The 16,414-nt window shown below is 41.7% G+C and overlaps 1 protein-coding gene across 2 annotated transcripts; it reads left to right on the top strand.

The window, feature by feature from the left end:
* The first annotated feature begins 4,136 nt into the window (after positions 1-4,136).
* LOC146655533 (phosphatidylinositol 3,4,5-trisphosphate 3-phosphatase and dual-specificity protein phosphatase PTEN) lies at positions 4,137-15,480 on the top strand. Of its 2 annotated transcripts, XM_085427942.1 has the most exons (10): positions 4,138-4,927; positions 8,728-8,812; positions 8,944-8,988; positions 9,100-9,143; positions 9,350-9,588; positions 10,521-10,662; positions 12,360-12,428; positions 13,013-13,179; positions 13,931-14,272; positions 14,395-15,480. In XM_085427942.1, the coding sequence occupies exons 1-10, from the start codon at positions 4,849-4,851 to the stop codon at positions 14,575-14,577; spliced, it is 1,395 nt and encodes a 464-aa protein (XP_085284068.1). In that variant the 5' UTR covers positions 4,138-4,848; the 3' UTR covers positions 14,578-15,480. The 2 variants fall into 2 exon arrangements, with proteins under 2 accessions (XP_085284069.1, XP_085284068.1); XM_085427943.1 differs by lacking the exon at positions 12,360-12,428 and having other exon boundaries at positions 4,137-4,927.
* The last annotated feature ends 934 nt before the right edge of the window (positions 15,481-16,414 follow it).

The following is a 16,414-nucleotide window of genomic DNA, read 5'->3' as shown; positions in this document are numbered from 1 at the left end:
TTATAGATGTCATTGTGTTAATCCCTCATGTTAATCTTTTTATATTATTATGAAGTACTACAGGAATTTATATATATAAAATGTGTCTTTGTGGTCAATTTCAGTCCTATAAAACTGATTTTTTTTTTTGTTGTTGTTGTTGTTGTTTTTTGTCTTTAAGATTTCTGTGACTTCATAAATTGTGCATATGCATTCATATTATAGGATCTTTGGTCGTAGGAAAATAAATGTAAAATGAAATAATAAAAACACTTATTTGTTATATGACTATTTAGCGACTACATTGCACAGAGATGATATGTACTTTGAACAAGATGATTTAAATGTTTTCTGCAGTACCTCTGGCCCGACTGTGACTGTGTGGCCCTGGTTGTGCAGCAATACTTACCTCTTCTGTCTGTACAGAGTGCATGTTTATCAGTGCTGTATAAGGTTAAAGGTCTGCCGGATAACTCCATTTAACGGATTGGGGGTGGGGTGAGGGGGTATAAAAAAGTCCGGTACCAGGTGCGGCCGGAGCTGCGAAGCCAAAAGTGCAATGCCGCCATCTGCTGGCAGAAATGTGGAGAGGCGAGAAAAAAACGTAAATGTGTGTAAAAGGGCACAATCGAGTTTTGGTTTCCGACTTAACAGCTAAACTCAGTGACAGCATATTGTATTTACTTACTGAGATGGACACAAAGACAGTCAATTATCCCTGCATGTTATCCTAAAACTTCCAGCTGTTCTTTTTATAGGAATAAACCGGACTAACAACAGTCACACTGTCACTTTGTGCATTAAGAGAGCTCAGGTTTTGGCTCTGGATTGACTCTGCTAACTAGATCTTCTATAACAGATTAAGGAGAACATGAGACGCTTTCAAATTACACTTAAGAGATGGTTGAGCGAAGTTGGAGGACTGATTCATTTCGCTTCTCATTAAGCTGTGAGGGCTTACAGCGCTACAAGATAAGTGCTCTTCAGTGGGGAGAACTAGTCTTCGCTGTAAGAAGGAGATTCCTAATTAGCCTTACATGGGATCAGATCATTTAATCTGCGATGTTCCAGGTAAACCCATTTAAATCTGCTGAACTGTACCCTCACTACTTTATAAAATCTCCCAACTACTCTAGCATGTCATGTCACTGAGAAATGACCACATGTAAATCTCCAGTGTCCTACAGACCTGCATATTCCTAAATACAGGCTGCAGTAACACTCCAAATCGGATGCACTACTCTAAGAGCAGAAGTCACATTCCCACTCAGATGTTCCGCATTGCAAGGCTGCTAATTTAAAATGACTATCAGCTGCACAGCTGTCAGGTTACATGGACTAAGCCCAGCCTCCTTGTTTCCAGATGCTGACTGATGTTGACACACAGTCTTACATTAAGTGATCATTTTATGGGTGTTGCATTCTGTGACCAAAGAATCCATTTAACTGTCTCTAGCTTTCATGAAATTTAAAACACAGTGAGGTAAGGTGCCTTCTGTTGGTATGAATGAAATACATCGCATATTGAGCTGCTGTTTTTGTTGTTCATTAGTCGTCTGACTGTATTTTCACACACACACACACACACACACACACACACACACACACACACACACACACACACACACACACACACACACACACACAAGCGCAGAATGTCCCAGATGACAACTTGATTTTGTTTGTTTGTTCAAAGCCATTATTGAGAACAGGGACGTGCAGAGAGGTTTAAAGGGGCGGGTGCTCAAAGTTAAAAAGGGGCACATTGAACCATGCTGAATAACAACAACACACATTCATCAAGAATCTAATATGGGAAGGGCAGGGCTGTGTTGATCTGAGACTGTAGACATTAAAAAGTCCACAGGAGAGATGGTAGCTGATTAAACAAGTGTCATGAGATAATAACAAAATGCAAAGATTGGTGACAGCGCTTGGAACCATAAGGCAACGAAAAACTGTGACATAAACTCGGCTCTGCCTGTGAATCACTCTTTGCTTCTCTTCTTCCTTCCTTCCCATCATTTCATATATCACTCTCCACTTGCTGTCTATCTGAGAACAAGGCACAACTTGCTATTGCAATAAACTATAATCTAATTATCCACACCTAACAACTCCAGCACTTAATCTAAAATAAAATGATGACAGAAAAATGTTATAGCACTGCCTTTAGTAGCCTCACACAGCTCCTACTGTTTCCTCCTCATGTCCTTACCAGCCATGTCTGCACAATGTTATATCATGAGTAATATTTTTTTAAATCCAGCTAAATAAAACACACACATGCACACACAGTGACATTTTAGACCTTCTTCAGAATACTGTATATACTATGGGCATCCTTACATTATTATTTATTACTAGAGCTACAATAATAAAGCAATGAGGAGGGGGAAGTAATAAATATGAAATAATGTATTTATGATGATTCCATTTGTTTCACTATCCACTCTGTGCAGGGCAAAGCTTATTACATTTTTAAACTGTAGAGATACAATCATTTTACTGCTGTAAAATCCAACTTTTGTCTTATTTAAAATATAAATCTAATATAATCTGCTTCTTAATGTATGTTCTTTAAAATACAGCGTGTGTTTTTTAATATATTATAATTATAATAATTATTATGTGGACATGCATATTAGATCGTTTTTTAGTGAAATATAATCCCTCCAGAAAGGCAGGAAATGTCCAGAAACTTACTTTAAAACTAAATATGTTCCCTAAAACGGTGACAGAGCTACAGACCCATGACAGCCTTACACAGGTAGCCAGCAGCTATGACCAGCACTACTTGTGCAGTTAATAAAAGGACAAGTAATGTTTGTCGCGCTGTTGCACACACAGCACGCTCGTTTGTTTCGGTTAGTCAGTTGCAACAAGACAGCTTACCAACGTGTACGTAATAAGCTAATACTCCTGTGTGCTACACACTACAGTGTACGCTGTACACCTACTTTGTCGCATCAGTCTGTGTCTCTGAGTTAACTTGTGTTTCTCCTACAGCTCCGGACCGCAAAAAATGCGCGTGCTCTTTGTGAGCTCGTTCCCGGCTCGTAACCAGCGCGTTCTGCCGTCGAGGGCGATCATTGGTTAAATGTGATCATGTGACTGATGCAAGCCAGATCCTTTTATTTAGCAAAACTATGATTAATAGTTAAATATTATTGTTGAGGGGCACAGACAGGACTCCGCACGCACACACACATAAAATAAATAAATAAATAAATAAATAAATAAATAAATAAATAAATAAAATTTAAAAGTTGCCTCAACAAAAGGGCACTTTGGGCACTCATCAGGAAAGGGGCGGGTGCTCAAGCCCCTCTAGCCCCCCCCCCCCCCTCTGCACGTCCCTGATTGAGAATAACAACCCAGTAAATAGGCCTGTATGTGACATTTTAGCAAGCGGAACCAGCAGAAAATCCTGGCTGGATTTCCCTCCTTACTATGGATTATTGATCGATCGTTTCATCTCTAACTCTAAATACAATAAATAACTACTGTACACGATATTGTGAAGGATGCACCCTAAATTTAACTGTGAATTTAACTTCACAGTTTGCGCACACCTGTGTTTATTATGTCCGCAATTATATCATGCAGATTTAATCCTGTTCATTTATTTATTTATTTATTTATTTATTTATGGTGGTGTTCGTCATTGCAGACAAAGTGCATGATCATGCAATTAACCTGGGTATAAATTACTTGCTTTGAGAAGACTGAAAAAACAAAGGAACCGATGGAGATATTGTCAACACATAAGCATTTCCTCTGTAAAAGCAAATGCAGTGCAAACTCGTGGTCGACAGTTTGCACTGATATACTTGCCATACCCGAAATGACAGTTTAAACCGCGAAAAGTGACATTATGTTGGAAACTTCCCTAATTACATCACACGTGATCACTGACAGAAGGGAGCGTCGTAAGCGAACACATTTTATCCTTCCGCCACAAGCACGAAATAATTCTATTATCTCGCTTTTCGGGGTCAGAACGATTACTCGTGTAGGCATTTTGCTTTTCAGCGCGTATTCGTAATTAGTAGAAGCATATTACAGACGTGTGCGTTTGTCAGGTTTCATTAAGCGGGTGGGACTATAACGATGAAGGCGGCGTGATACGTACTCTAAAATCCCAGCCTGCTCTACCTTCTTTTTTTCCTTCTGTGGAGGCCATGATGGGAGCCTGAGAGTTCAGCTGGAGCTAGAGGAGCGAGAAAAGAAGATGATTTCCCGGGACGGAACTGTCAAATCAGCCTGTACACATTTCTGAACTTTGTATAGTCTCTATACATCGAAGGTGGAGCCTGTCACTTTTTTTCAGATGTGTTCCTGGCAATCAGTCGATGACAATGTTAAATCGTTAGGGGGCATTTGGATCGAAAAAGGAGGTAGCATTAGCTATTGTTGCTAGCTAGCTGTGCTAGCTAGCTAGTTAGCTAGCGAGCTAGCTACGTCTTAGTGACTGGATACGGGTTTAGAGAACCGGTGAGTTCTCTGTCTTCTTGCTGTCAATCGCGGCAGCTGCCATTGAGCCTTCAGCTTGGACATTTCACGGCATTCTGAAGTATTTTCCTCTAAGGACACCTGCATGTATTTTATCCGGGGGTGTTTGCAAAACGAATTGCAGGATTGGGAAAGTCGGGCCTCCGCGGAGGAGCAGAGCAAGGCCCGTCTTTATGATCCAGAGGAAGCCTTTCTAATCCTACCGACAGCCACCGCTACTGCTGGCTAGCACTTCTCTGTCAGGACCTGGAAAATTCAGCCGTGAGCCACCGAGAGCAGACCCAGTGACTGCGACATAATCGGCCAAACCGCCAATACTAGATTACCCCATATAGACTCCTGTCACCTGCTACAATGTCGTCGATTATAAAAGAAATGGTCAGTCGGAACAAAAGGAGATACCAAGAGGATGGTTTCGACCTGGACTTAACATGTATCCTTCTTAATTTGTAAAGCTTTCGGGCCACTGGTCACTAACATGGTCTAGCTGCACTGGTTAAGAGCACTGGAACCAGTTCGGTGGAGTAACGTGAGGTAGATGGCTCCCCTGCTACTTATCGTAGCTAGCTGCTAGTTGGTCCGACAGCGCAGCTTTGCTGTCACCCAGCATGTTTGAAAGATGGTGGATCTGTCAAAGCGGCACGTATGAATACCACACTAACATCACAGCTGGAAACCTCTGTTAAGCTGGACATTGGTCTCTGTGTTTAAATGTGACAGGGCATTTAGCCTGGGTGAACCTGGGTGAAGGTTGTGAAATTGTTAGTCATTTGGCCATATTTATCATTTTAAATCTGTGCCTCTCGTAAGCATATATGATGCGTTTAGGATTTGTTTTAGGGTATCTTTGGCTTTTATTTACATCTGGATTTGCTACCCAGGTTTTTAATTTTCGGTGGGTTTCTCGTTTGTTTTGACACAATCGAGCAAATGGCTAAAGTACTCTTGCCCCTCTTATCTGTGTTTCTTAATGGATTTAACGTTCACTGATGGATATAAAACTCCTTTCCCTTTTGTTAAGATGGCTATTAAAATATTAAAAGAAATTAAATTTCAATCTTCACAGCAGGACTGACACTGACAATAGCTGACCTCACTGGCGCAGTATTCCCGCTTCTAAAGTTGGTACTTTTGCTTATTTGGCTTGTGGTAAGCTAGAATAGCAACTTAAGTGGTTGACTTTGGGCAGCTAAATGCAAAATGTAATTTGCTACAGTGCTTAAAGTTGGTTAATGGTAAAAGTTTCAATTAATATGCCTTTGTGTTGAGATCACCTCTGAGTCCCAGAGTTTGACATTTTTGGTTTTATGGCGGAATTAAGTTGTCAGATCATATCCTATTGTTTAAAAAAAATATATATGTATGTGTGTGTGTGTGTGTGTGTGTGTGTGTGTGTGTGTATGTATGTGTGTGTATATGTATGTGTGTGTGTGTGTGTGTGTGTATATATATATATATATATATATATATATATATGTATATATATATATATATATATACACACACACACACAAAACATAAATACATTTCTAAGCAAACTAAAAACAATACAAAGCCAGCTTCTCAAATGTGAAAACTTGATGTAATCAGTTTACTGTAAGAAGAAATTAAGACGTTTGAAAATCCCACCTGGGCTTTGGGACTTTTTCCACATTATTATTGGGTGGTGTGTGTGTGCTGGGGGTGGGGGGTAGGAATCTGAAATTGCAGATTAATCAATAATGGAAGTTCCAACCCTATCTGGTTCCTTAAAGTATACAAAGAGTTGAGCGGCCTGGAGTGTTTATGTACCGAATTTACTTTTGTTATTGTTAGCAACTTGAAAACCTTGCTGAGTGGCGTTTTTTGTTCTTTCTTTTCTGAAAGTGCAGATGTAGAGCTGAGTGCTAGTTACCTTGACTTGACACTATAGATAGAAACATAGTGAAGTGATTTCAGGCAGAGCTGTCATCTATGATGTATGTGTGACTGCAGATGCTGATGAAAGGCGTGTCTCACAGTATTTGATCTGATGTTTCTCGCCTGCTTTTATAATGTGGTAAATCGAATGTCATGTCTTGTCAGTGGCAGGACTCTTGTGGTATACCTCTACAGCTTTGTGCAGGTGTGAATAGGGTACACCACTCAAAAGTGGAATCTTTCTTTGGTGTGAAGCCACCTCTTGTTTGGATGTGGGCCCTTTCGAATTATCCCTTTTATCATGTTTGGCACTATGTCTAAAAACAATATGGGCTTTCTGCAGTTATGTAATGCAGTATCACAGTTCTGGGAATTGCCCTTAAAATAGAGTTGCCAGTGATCTTGTATCATCATTGCTGTCTGAGTGCTCTCTCCCTCTTACCCTCTCAATCCACCACCTCTCCTCTCCTTTTGCTCTTTTTCTTTACTACTCCCACTCCTAATTCTCCCTCCCTCTGCTTGCCCCTTTTCCTCTGCTCTCCTCCTTTCCTGTCCTCCCCACCTTAGCTCCTGCTGGGTCCCACTCTCCCTATCTCCCCCCCTCTCTCGTTCTCAGTTGTGGATTTGGCATATGCATAGAGCTGAAGCAGGGCTGGCTTTTAAGAAAAGGCGTGTCTAAAGCATCAGATTTTTTTTTCCTCCTACTTGGAGCTTCCTTCAGGGGTCCAACATATGAATCTCTTTCCAGCTGCAGAAACCAAGACCCCCATGCTCTGGACTGAAGTTCTCCCTGAAGGTTTGTAAAGATCAGTTAAAGTCTGACTGGACCCACTTTGCCCGTAGATCCACGGGTTAGAGTAGCCCATTATAAAGCATTAAAAACTAGTTTTTATCTCCTAATTAGGTTTTTGAGCCCTTAATCAACAGGTTTATTATAGTACAGGATATACAGCTTAGGCGGCTGTGCTGAGTTTCAAGGAAGTAGCTTGGCTGTATGCAAATAACCTCAAAGATTTGCTATAGGGCTGGCTTGAATTTATGTACGAGGCCTGTGTTGTGCATAGCCTGGTTGCATGGGGTTGCGTGCAGGCACTTACTGAAATCCTCTGATGGGGTTTTGCTGAAAATTTCCCCCAAAAATGGCTGAAACAGCATTAATGTCTGCCATAGTACAGTTGACCCGGGTTTGTGGAAAACCTTTTTTTTGTACTTGTAGGTCTGCTGATTGAACAATGAGCTGTGTGTATGCAGACTGAATCAAAAGAGTTGACCTTGTGGGCTTTTTACATCCACAGGTTCTTGTATGTGCACTGCACACACCAGGAAAGTTGAGGGCTGTATAGAGGCTGCCGGCTGTGCTTTCTCGCCAAAGCTGTCAGATGCGTGTGTCAAATTATTTTGACCATTTAAAAAGTGATTTGACTCTGGGGGGGGGGGGGACAAAACGAAACACATCCAATTAGAAATATTCAGCCTTTCTATTTTTGACGTTGTGGCACAGGAAGTGTAAGAAAAGGTTGCCCTTTAGTCAGTGGTTAAAGTGTGAAATCCCACAGCTTAGACTGACGAGCAGACTTCAGTTACAGGTAGGCGTTGGAGCCGAGCCTTCAAGACATGCATGCCAACCAAATTATTCTTTTTCAGTGCAATGTGACACTGATGTGCGCCTTTAAGAGTGAATGTATGTCACCATATAATTGGCCACGACATTTTCCTCACCGTTCTTGCGGAAATATGGAGCCATTTGAAACACAAACACCACCTTTTTCTGCACCTGCAAATTTGCAGCTCGGCGCATTTGTTTTTTGAGTTAACTTTTTTTCCCTCTTCCTTACATGTGTGACTTCATGTTTCCCGCTTGCAATCTCGCAGATATTCAAATGTCTCTGGCTGAATTCAGACTAGATAAGTCGAACATTTGCGATCATCCCAATATAACTTTATGTTCTAAAAATACATGCCGGTCAGGGAGCAGAGACTCTACTCATGCACCCACATGTGGGCCTGGCTGAAGCAGGAGCACGGTTACTCCTGCCGTCACTGCTTGCTTCTCACTGTCAAGGCCATCTGTCACAACATGCACGCACATACTGGCCAGCACCCCTCCCCTATTCTCCTGTCTATCCATAACTACAATCACACTCTTATAATGGCGTGGACTAAAACTTTTCTCAACCCTTTCACTCATGTCTGCATTCTTGAAGTTGTGCTGTAATGGCAAATTCTTTTAAGCAGTCCTTTCCTTTAAAAGCTTTAGTTCTGACGCTGGGAGCCTTGGTAGTAGCTCCCTCTTGATTTCCTGCAGATTGTACATTTCCTTGACTGCTTGAACAGATATTTACCCAAATATCATTGCAATGGGCTTTCCAGCAGAGAGACTTGAAGGCGTGTACAGAAACAATATAGATGATGTAGTACGGTAAGTGTGATCTCGGTAAAGGGTAATATAACAAACATGCAGTTTATCCTGCAGTACATGAGTTTATTCGTTTTGCTCTAGCACTTTGATCTCATATCGATCTAATGATTTTATTATTTTTCTGCGGACAGGTTTTTGGATTCAAAGCATAAAAACCACTACAAAATCTACAACCTGTAAGTTTCTACATTTTGTTTGCATCTGAGCTCATCCTTGTTTACTTACCAGCTTCCTCTTGTGTGATTGCTAACTGGAGTTTTCTGGGGGGGATTTTCTTGACATTTCAGCTGTGCAGAAAGACACTACGATACTGCCAAATTTAACTGCAGAGGTAGGCTGCTTCACATTTTCTATAAATGCTGTTTTTAAGAAATAAAAGCCCTGCTGAAGGCCTGATGACGCACAAGGTCGTCAGATCTCTCAAAATACTCAGCATCTCCCTGCCCACCTTGTCTATGCTGACCTGTTTGCACTGTCTCCCCCCCCCCCCTTCTCTCATCACAACTTTGCGTGGGCTTGCATCCCGCCACACCTCAGTTGCACAGTACCCCTTCGAAGACCATAACCCTCCTCAGCTGGAGCTTATTAAGCCGTTTTGTGAAGACCTGGACCAGTGGCTCAGTGAGGATGACAATCACGTGGCGGCCATTCACTGTAAGGCCGGGAAGGGCCGCACCGGAGTCATGATCTGCGCGTATCTCCTCCATCGTGGGAAATTTCAGGAGGCCCAAGAAGCACTTGACTTTTATGGGGAGGTCAGGACAAGGGACAAGAAGGTGAGATCACGAAACAAATGCTTTCAATTCCGAAGGCTTTATTACTTTTTAGAGCAGTTGCATCAAGCAGGGCAGTGACTGATGAGCCACATCCTGCTTAATTGGTTTCAAATTGAAAGTAAATTTCATGTTCAAGCTAAGAAAAAGAGAGGGAGACCATACAAGATGACTGAGTTGATTTTCACTAATAATTATCAAGGTTGCAAAGATTTGAACACACATAGAAAACAAAGATTTGAACACACATAGAAAACAGAAGCATAATTTCAGGCACCAGTGCTCTGTTTTAAGAAGTAATACATATTAAACGGATAAACTCGAAGGTGATCTCATGTTGCATCCTGCGTCCCTCATCTGCGTCAAAACCACGGATGTCAAATTCATTTTGCATTGTGGGCCACATGCAGATACGGCCTACTTAAGTGTGCCGAACCAGTGAAACTCCCTTTTCTGTCAGTCTAAAAAAGTTTCACTACACATTTAATCTGCGAGATATTTTAACATAAGTAATAGTACTGTAGTTTCATCAACACATCTCAGTTTTACTACATGATTAAAAAATGCTGCTTTGAGCTTAAAATGTAAGAAAAAGACTGTCCTGTAATTATAAAATGAAAAATATTTATTTTCTTTTTTCTTTTCGCTGTAATCCGACTTTAAAATCATACATTTCTATAGTAGATAGTGACTGATTGGGAGCTTTCTGTTATTTGTTTATCTGTTACTTATTTACAGTGGTTTAGTATGACTGGCTGTGGGGGGAAAGCCATAAAACTTATAAAATACACTTAAAAGTCTCAAATTCATGTCATCCTTTCAATTTTTTTCAAAGCCGTCCAGTGGGCCAGAGTGGACTCTTTTCCGTGCCAATTCCAGCCCCTGGGCTTTATGTTTGGCACCCCTGGATTAAACATTGTTGCTTTTGTTTGCAGGGAGTAACGATCCCGAGCCAGCGTCGCTACGTCTACTACTACAGCTACCTACTGAAGCACCAGCTGGAGTACAAGCCGGTGGCATTGCTCTTCCACAAAATGGTGTTCGAGACTCTCCCTATGTTCAGCGGGGGCACCTGCAGTGAGTCACGCTCATGTTCAACTTCAACTCCAATCTAGGGCGTAGGCATGCATACCGCTGTTCAGACAGAGCGAGGGCCTTGCATGTATGGTGCACCGTGGGGCTAACCCACACACTGCAGCGTAGCACCGTAGGGCATTGCAGGTCATCTGTGGTGGAGCCAAGTTGTCCTCTGCTGTTTCTTTTTTTTATTTTTTTTTTAATAGCCTTGTTGAGTACAGCTGAATTTCGTGCTGTATTTAACTAACAAGGGCGGTTTTGTATCGATCAAGTCTGCTTGTTGCTGCTCACAGAAAATCCCGGTGAACCAGATCCCCACTGGTTGTCTTAATAAAAATTTCAGATTTTTTTTTCCACAGGAGCCTTTTAAGATTTTTATTAGCTCCGAAAACTGCAAAGCCGAGCCATTAATTTAAATTTTTTTTGGCTCCTCTCTAGTGAGAGACTTTTATAGGATTTCGTTTTCTATGCTCACCATCGAGAAGAACTACAGCATGCCCTTCTATAGAGAAGAGCGCATCCTATAGTAGTAGCTACATAAGCACAGGTTTTACATGTTTTCCTAAGGCCGAACCAGGAAGTAACTTAAAGTCGAGAGGAATTTAGATGGCAGTAATTTTAGCAAACAATAGCGCAGCACTCAGTAAGTCACTGACGGTAACAGCCACTCAGTTATGAGTATTTACATATCACTGCATGTTTGCTCAGTTTAATTGATATGACGGCTGTAAAATGTCTGCCAACATTTGCACTTGTTCTCCCCTGTTGACGTAGTGACAAACGCAAGCAGTCCAACCCGTTTGATTTATTTTTTTTAACAGCCGTCAAAACCAAATGCTTACTGCAGTGCTAACTTTAGTGATTTCCCCAAATTTCTAAGCAAATAATGTCTCTTAATTAAATTTCATTCCCTGCGTTTCATTTTTCATGTTCACATGAATGCAGAGTGTTTAGCTGCATGTAGAAAACCTTTTTTTAGTGTTTAAATAGTGCTCTGTTTTAGCCTGAGGAGGGGGTTAAAAAAAAGTGAAATAATTCTGCTTATCTGCTCAAATGCATCTGAGTCATACGATGTTGTGTTCTCCTCGTATCTGAATTTGTCCATTTTTAGCTGTTGGTCAGAAAAAGCAACCTGTCCTTCCTTCATGTCTGTGACTTCTTTACCCTAACACGTGACTGTGCTGCAAACCCCTGACTGTATCGATCCTTCCTTCTTTTTTTCCCCTGCTAACCCTCTGCTTAAAAAGGCCCTATTCTGAGTTTGACGTCTTTGTATGTGCATCGCTTTTTTTCTGTTTTGCGGTTTGTTTTTCTAGCTTTTCTAGTTCTTAGCTCACTGCAGTGATAAAATAGAAACCAGTTTAATTGCTAGAAACTGCTCAATGTCAAACACTTCTCTCTTTATTTCCACCAAAGAAAACTGACGCATTTTGGTCGTTTGATTTTCAGCAATTTCAAAGTTCCCCGTTTGTTTCTTCCTCTTTGTGTTTCTCATGTGCACACTAGGTGCCTTGTCAAACGTTTTTGTAAGATGCACAACTCTGCTTTGAAGCCACGGATTGAATGTTGTTGTTAAGAAAAGCTATGTAGATGTAAATATTTGTGTAGAGCTCTTGTGTTTTGTACCTGCTGTGCTGTCAAGCCCCTGACAGGCCAGCCAGGCCCTGTTTGTGATAATCTCCTTCTTTCTCTCTAAGGGGACAGTACCATTAAAAACAGGAGCGAGCCGACCCCTCAGGGCTTCAAGAAAGGGAATTGGCATTGGGGTAAATGAGCCTTTCATCCATTATTATTTTTTCACTCATTTGTTTTTATATGGCCCCAGAGATCCAGAAGGCAGGAGCAGTCTGAGGTAGACATGTTGCTTAGCAGGAAAGGAAAAGCTTAGGGGCACATGAAGTCATCTCCAGCACCACCATCCACCCTGACAGGAAGAAGAAAGGGTTAAAATTCTTCTAAATGCAACGTGTTGTGCTGGTCCAAGACCAAACCAATGACTGTCTATCAGAATAGGGTCCTGTGTCTCTGGTTCTGGGTCTATTTGGGTGTTACATTTTGTGGCCTGTTAACTTTCCCTTTCTCCTCCTTAATTTTAATATAATGTTTTATCACTTTTTTTTTCACTTACTCAGTGGGTGGGAGGTGGTGGTGTGCTGTGCCATTTTCTTTTGTCAAACTCATGTAATAACACTTGTATCCTGTCTCGCCCTCCTGATTTACTCCCTCCTCCACTGTCGCTCACTCCTCTTATTGTGCTTTCTGTCTCTTCTCTCCCACTCCCCCCTTCCCCCTCTCACAAATCTCACCCATCGTGCTCCTCACCCCTGTACAACGTCAACACTTTTTCCAGATCCCCAGTTTGTGGTGTACCAGCTGAAAGTGAAGATTCACACATCGAACCCCGCTCACACACGGCGCGAGGACAAGCATATGTTTTTTGAATTTCCCCAGCCGCTCCCAGTCTGCGGAGACATCAAAGTGGAGTTCTTCCATAAACAGAATAAGATGTTGAAGAAGGTTAGTTGTCTGTGTTTGGGAGATTTCATTGCGGCTTCATTTGCTCAGTCTAATTTAGGAGCTTATTTCAGCCACTGTATGCCATAAAGTGACTAGGTCACAGAACGATAAGACGACTAAGCATTTTCACACTTGGCAGGGTGCCAGCAATTACGGTTTTATTGCCACAGTTCTCACAAATAAACCAAAAATCAAAAATGTGGTATTTTTAATATCTTGGGTCTCTGTGCTGCAGGCCAGTTTTGTCCCAAAAACTATTAAAAACAGATCAATTAGGCACACCATTGGCATGTTCCTTCAGGACCACAAGCAGGGCAACCAGTTTATTTTGAGGTAAATCCCTCATTCGCTGTCCTGCTGCCATAAATACTGAAATTTATATTAACCCACAGCTGAAAATAGACCCCAAAAAATGCACTGTTTACTCCTGTTAGTAGTGTTTGCTAAAAACGACACTGGTTAAATGCTCGCTAATTTCCTAAAATGGCTGGGTGCAGTTTTTAACAAACGCTTCTGAAACAGGAGTAGAATAGTGCATTGGTAGAAAGAAATGTACTGGGTGCACAGCAGTTGAAAAATACTTAAACTGACTAGTGCAAGGCTGGCTTTTCTCTGAATTTGTTGACAGTAAAAAATGGACCATCAGCCTTAGCTAGAACAACTGATTTTGGAAAGAAACCTAATCAAAAACCTGTAAAGTTTCCTTTCAGTACTTCATTCACTCAATCTGTTGTAACCTCTCCCCCTCCAGGACAAAATGTTTCATTTTTGGGTGAACACTTTCTTCATCCCTGGACCAGAGGAGGGTGGGGACAAGATGGAGAACGGGGCAGTTAACAGTTTAGAGAGCCAGCAGGGGCCACCAGGGCAGGGTCTTCCGGGACAGGGACCTGGACCAGGCCGACCGGGACTGGGCCAACTGCAAAGTGCCGAGTGCAAGGACAACTGGAGAGAAAACTACAGGGAGGAGAAGAAGGAAAGCAGCAAAGAAAGCGACAGGGACAAGGACTATCTCATCCTGACACTTAATAAGAACGACTTGGACAAGGCCAACAAAGACAAAGCTAACCGCTACTTCTCACCAAACTTCAAAGTAAGTGCTGTAATCTTTCTGCTGTTGAATAACCGTATATCTGCTGTCAGTTCACTTTGCATTTTTAAACTGAAAAGAGCAGCGACGAGACTTGTTTGTGATCATCTCGTCTTGGTTTCCAGGTGAAGTTGTACTTTACGAAAACCGTGGAGGAGCCGAACTCCGAGGCTAGTACTTCAACATCAGTCACCCCCGACGTTAGCGACAATGAGCCAGACCATTATCGATACTCTGACACCACTGACTCAGATCCGGAAAATGAACCTTTTGATGAAGAGCAGCACACACAAATCACAAAAGTGTGAACTCTTTTTAAACAAGAAAAAGGAAGAAATTATACAGCAGAAAAAAAGGAGAAAACTTGAATATAAACTCAAAAGAAGAACCTTTGTCCCTTCCCTCCCCCAGACGGCAATAGAATATCATCATGTCAAATGCCAATTTTAGGGGGGAAAAAGATGAAATATCCTGACCAATATATTGTTTTGTTTTGTTTTTTTCTCTCTCTGGCACGACCATGAACCATGTGCGAGGTATTGACACTGTTGCCCCATGGGAAAAGGTGCTGTAGCTATAAAACTGTGTTTATATATATATACATACATATATGTATATACATATATACATGCATATATAACAAACTTTTTCGTGTCAAAGACAATGGAAAGAGTACCACAATCAGGAGATGGGAGTTGAAGTGTGGGAGAAGCTAGAATGATATACGAGGACTATGCTGCTCTTCTCCTGTCTAAACCAAGGCCAGTGCTGCAGTCACTTTGTTTCACTCCCTCTCTTCTCCTCTCATCTTTTACTCTCCCCCACCCTCCATCCTCTCCTCCTTCCTATATTCCTTTACTGTGAATGCTTCTTGTGCTCTTTGCAGGCTGTCTCACGTGACTTTTGGCCTTTGTGCAGTGCAAACTGCATGCGGGCAGTGGGTTGGGGGTGGGCGGGGGTTATAAAGAGGCTGTGATGATGTCTAAAGCATTGCCATTCCTGTTCCCACTGTGTATATGTTAAATTATGCAGAACAAGGCATCCCATGTAATTGTTAATGTTTTTTTTATCCTAAGATAATAAAAATATAATACACAAAACAGCAGGGAGACAAGTGTTTGCAATAATGTTGACACTACATTTCAAGGACAATGGTGAATTTGCATGTATTAGAATTGGCGTCCATCCCTAATAAATGTATGCAATGTTGTCTTTTTTTTTTTTTCTTTTTGATAATGAAAGCAGCTTTGAGATTCTTCTGCGTGGGGTTTCCCGCTGCTTTGAGTCATGCTCACAAAATTACATCACAGCTTTATGTAATAGAGCTGCTGTTTTCCGTTAATGAAAATCATGCAGAATGAAAATGAATTTCCAAAGTGAATTTTTGTCATTGGGCGTCGCGGCTAGTGCGGTCTTCTAACTTGACACCGCTGCTGTCAAATGAAGTCGTAATTTTAAATGACGATACCCAGACCCTGTAATCTAAATTTTTAGCATGTGTGAGACGGGACTTTAGTGCAGAGCGCTGTCCCTGGTGAGAAGGGGGAGGGAAAAAAATGCTGTAAAGCAGGTTGTCGTTGGAGCTGTGTTAACAGTAACTTCCTGCTTTAAAGGTCAGTGCTGCAAATAGCGAGTGGGACCTGAGTTAGGGAAGTGATGGAACGATTGTTGTTAGAAGTTCAACTGATGGCGAAAAGCCCACTTTAAACAAATAACACTGAGTGGAACCAGGGAGCTGCGAGCATCTAATGGCAGTGTAGTGGTGAGAAAAAGCAGAAATTGGTTGATTATATTTGGAAACATTGCTGCCGATTGGAGTTTGTGCAACCTCGCTTTCGTGGTTTTTACATTTTTGCCAAGTACCAGTAGATTTTTCTGAGAAGCAAACTGACCTCTGAACCCTAATAACAACATTAACATTTATGAGCCAAAGCAGCCCGACTTCATACCAGAGTATCAGCGCTGCATGTGGAGTGGCTTCTGCTGGTTAATAAAGGCGTTCTCCATATGAAATGAGCAGAGGAAGGAAAGGCTGCCAGCCCAGGAGGGAGGTGTGCGAGGCCTCTGGTAGTCGAGCCTGCTCTGCTTGCAGGCTTGTGTGGTTCCCCAAATGAAAGGGTAATAGGATTAACAAGCATGTTGCTG

The sequence above is a fragment of the Rhamphochromis longiceps genome, linkage group LG13, assembly GCF_057381845.1.
Source record: "Rhamphochromis longiceps isolate RC_006_pf linkage group LG13, R_longiceps_female_GT1.1, whole genome shotgun sequence".
Classification (NCBI taxonomy): Eukaryota; Metazoa; Chordata; class Actinopteri; order Cichliformes; family Cichlidae; genus Rhamphochromis; species Rhamphochromis longiceps.
The sequence above is the reverse complement of the archived record's forward strand: the minus strand, read 5'-3'. Positions and strand labels throughout refer to the sequence as shown.

What these genes read in the sequence shown, in the direction of transcription:
- LOC146655533 (XM_085427942.1), top strand. Translation starts at nt 4,849, where the DNA reads ATGTCGTCGATTATAAAAGAAATGGTCAGTCGGAACAAAAGGAGATAC. An exon ending in TTTCGACCTGGACTTAACAT is followed by an intron (nt 4,928 to 8,727) that starts GTATCCTTCTTA and finishes CTGCTTGAACAG; the next exon opens with ATATTTACCCAAATATCATT. An exon ending in GTTCAGCGGGGGCACCTGCA is followed by an intron (nt 10,663 to 12,359) that starts GTGAGTCACGCT and finishes TTTCTCTCTAAG; the next exon opens with GGGACAGTACCATTAAAAAC.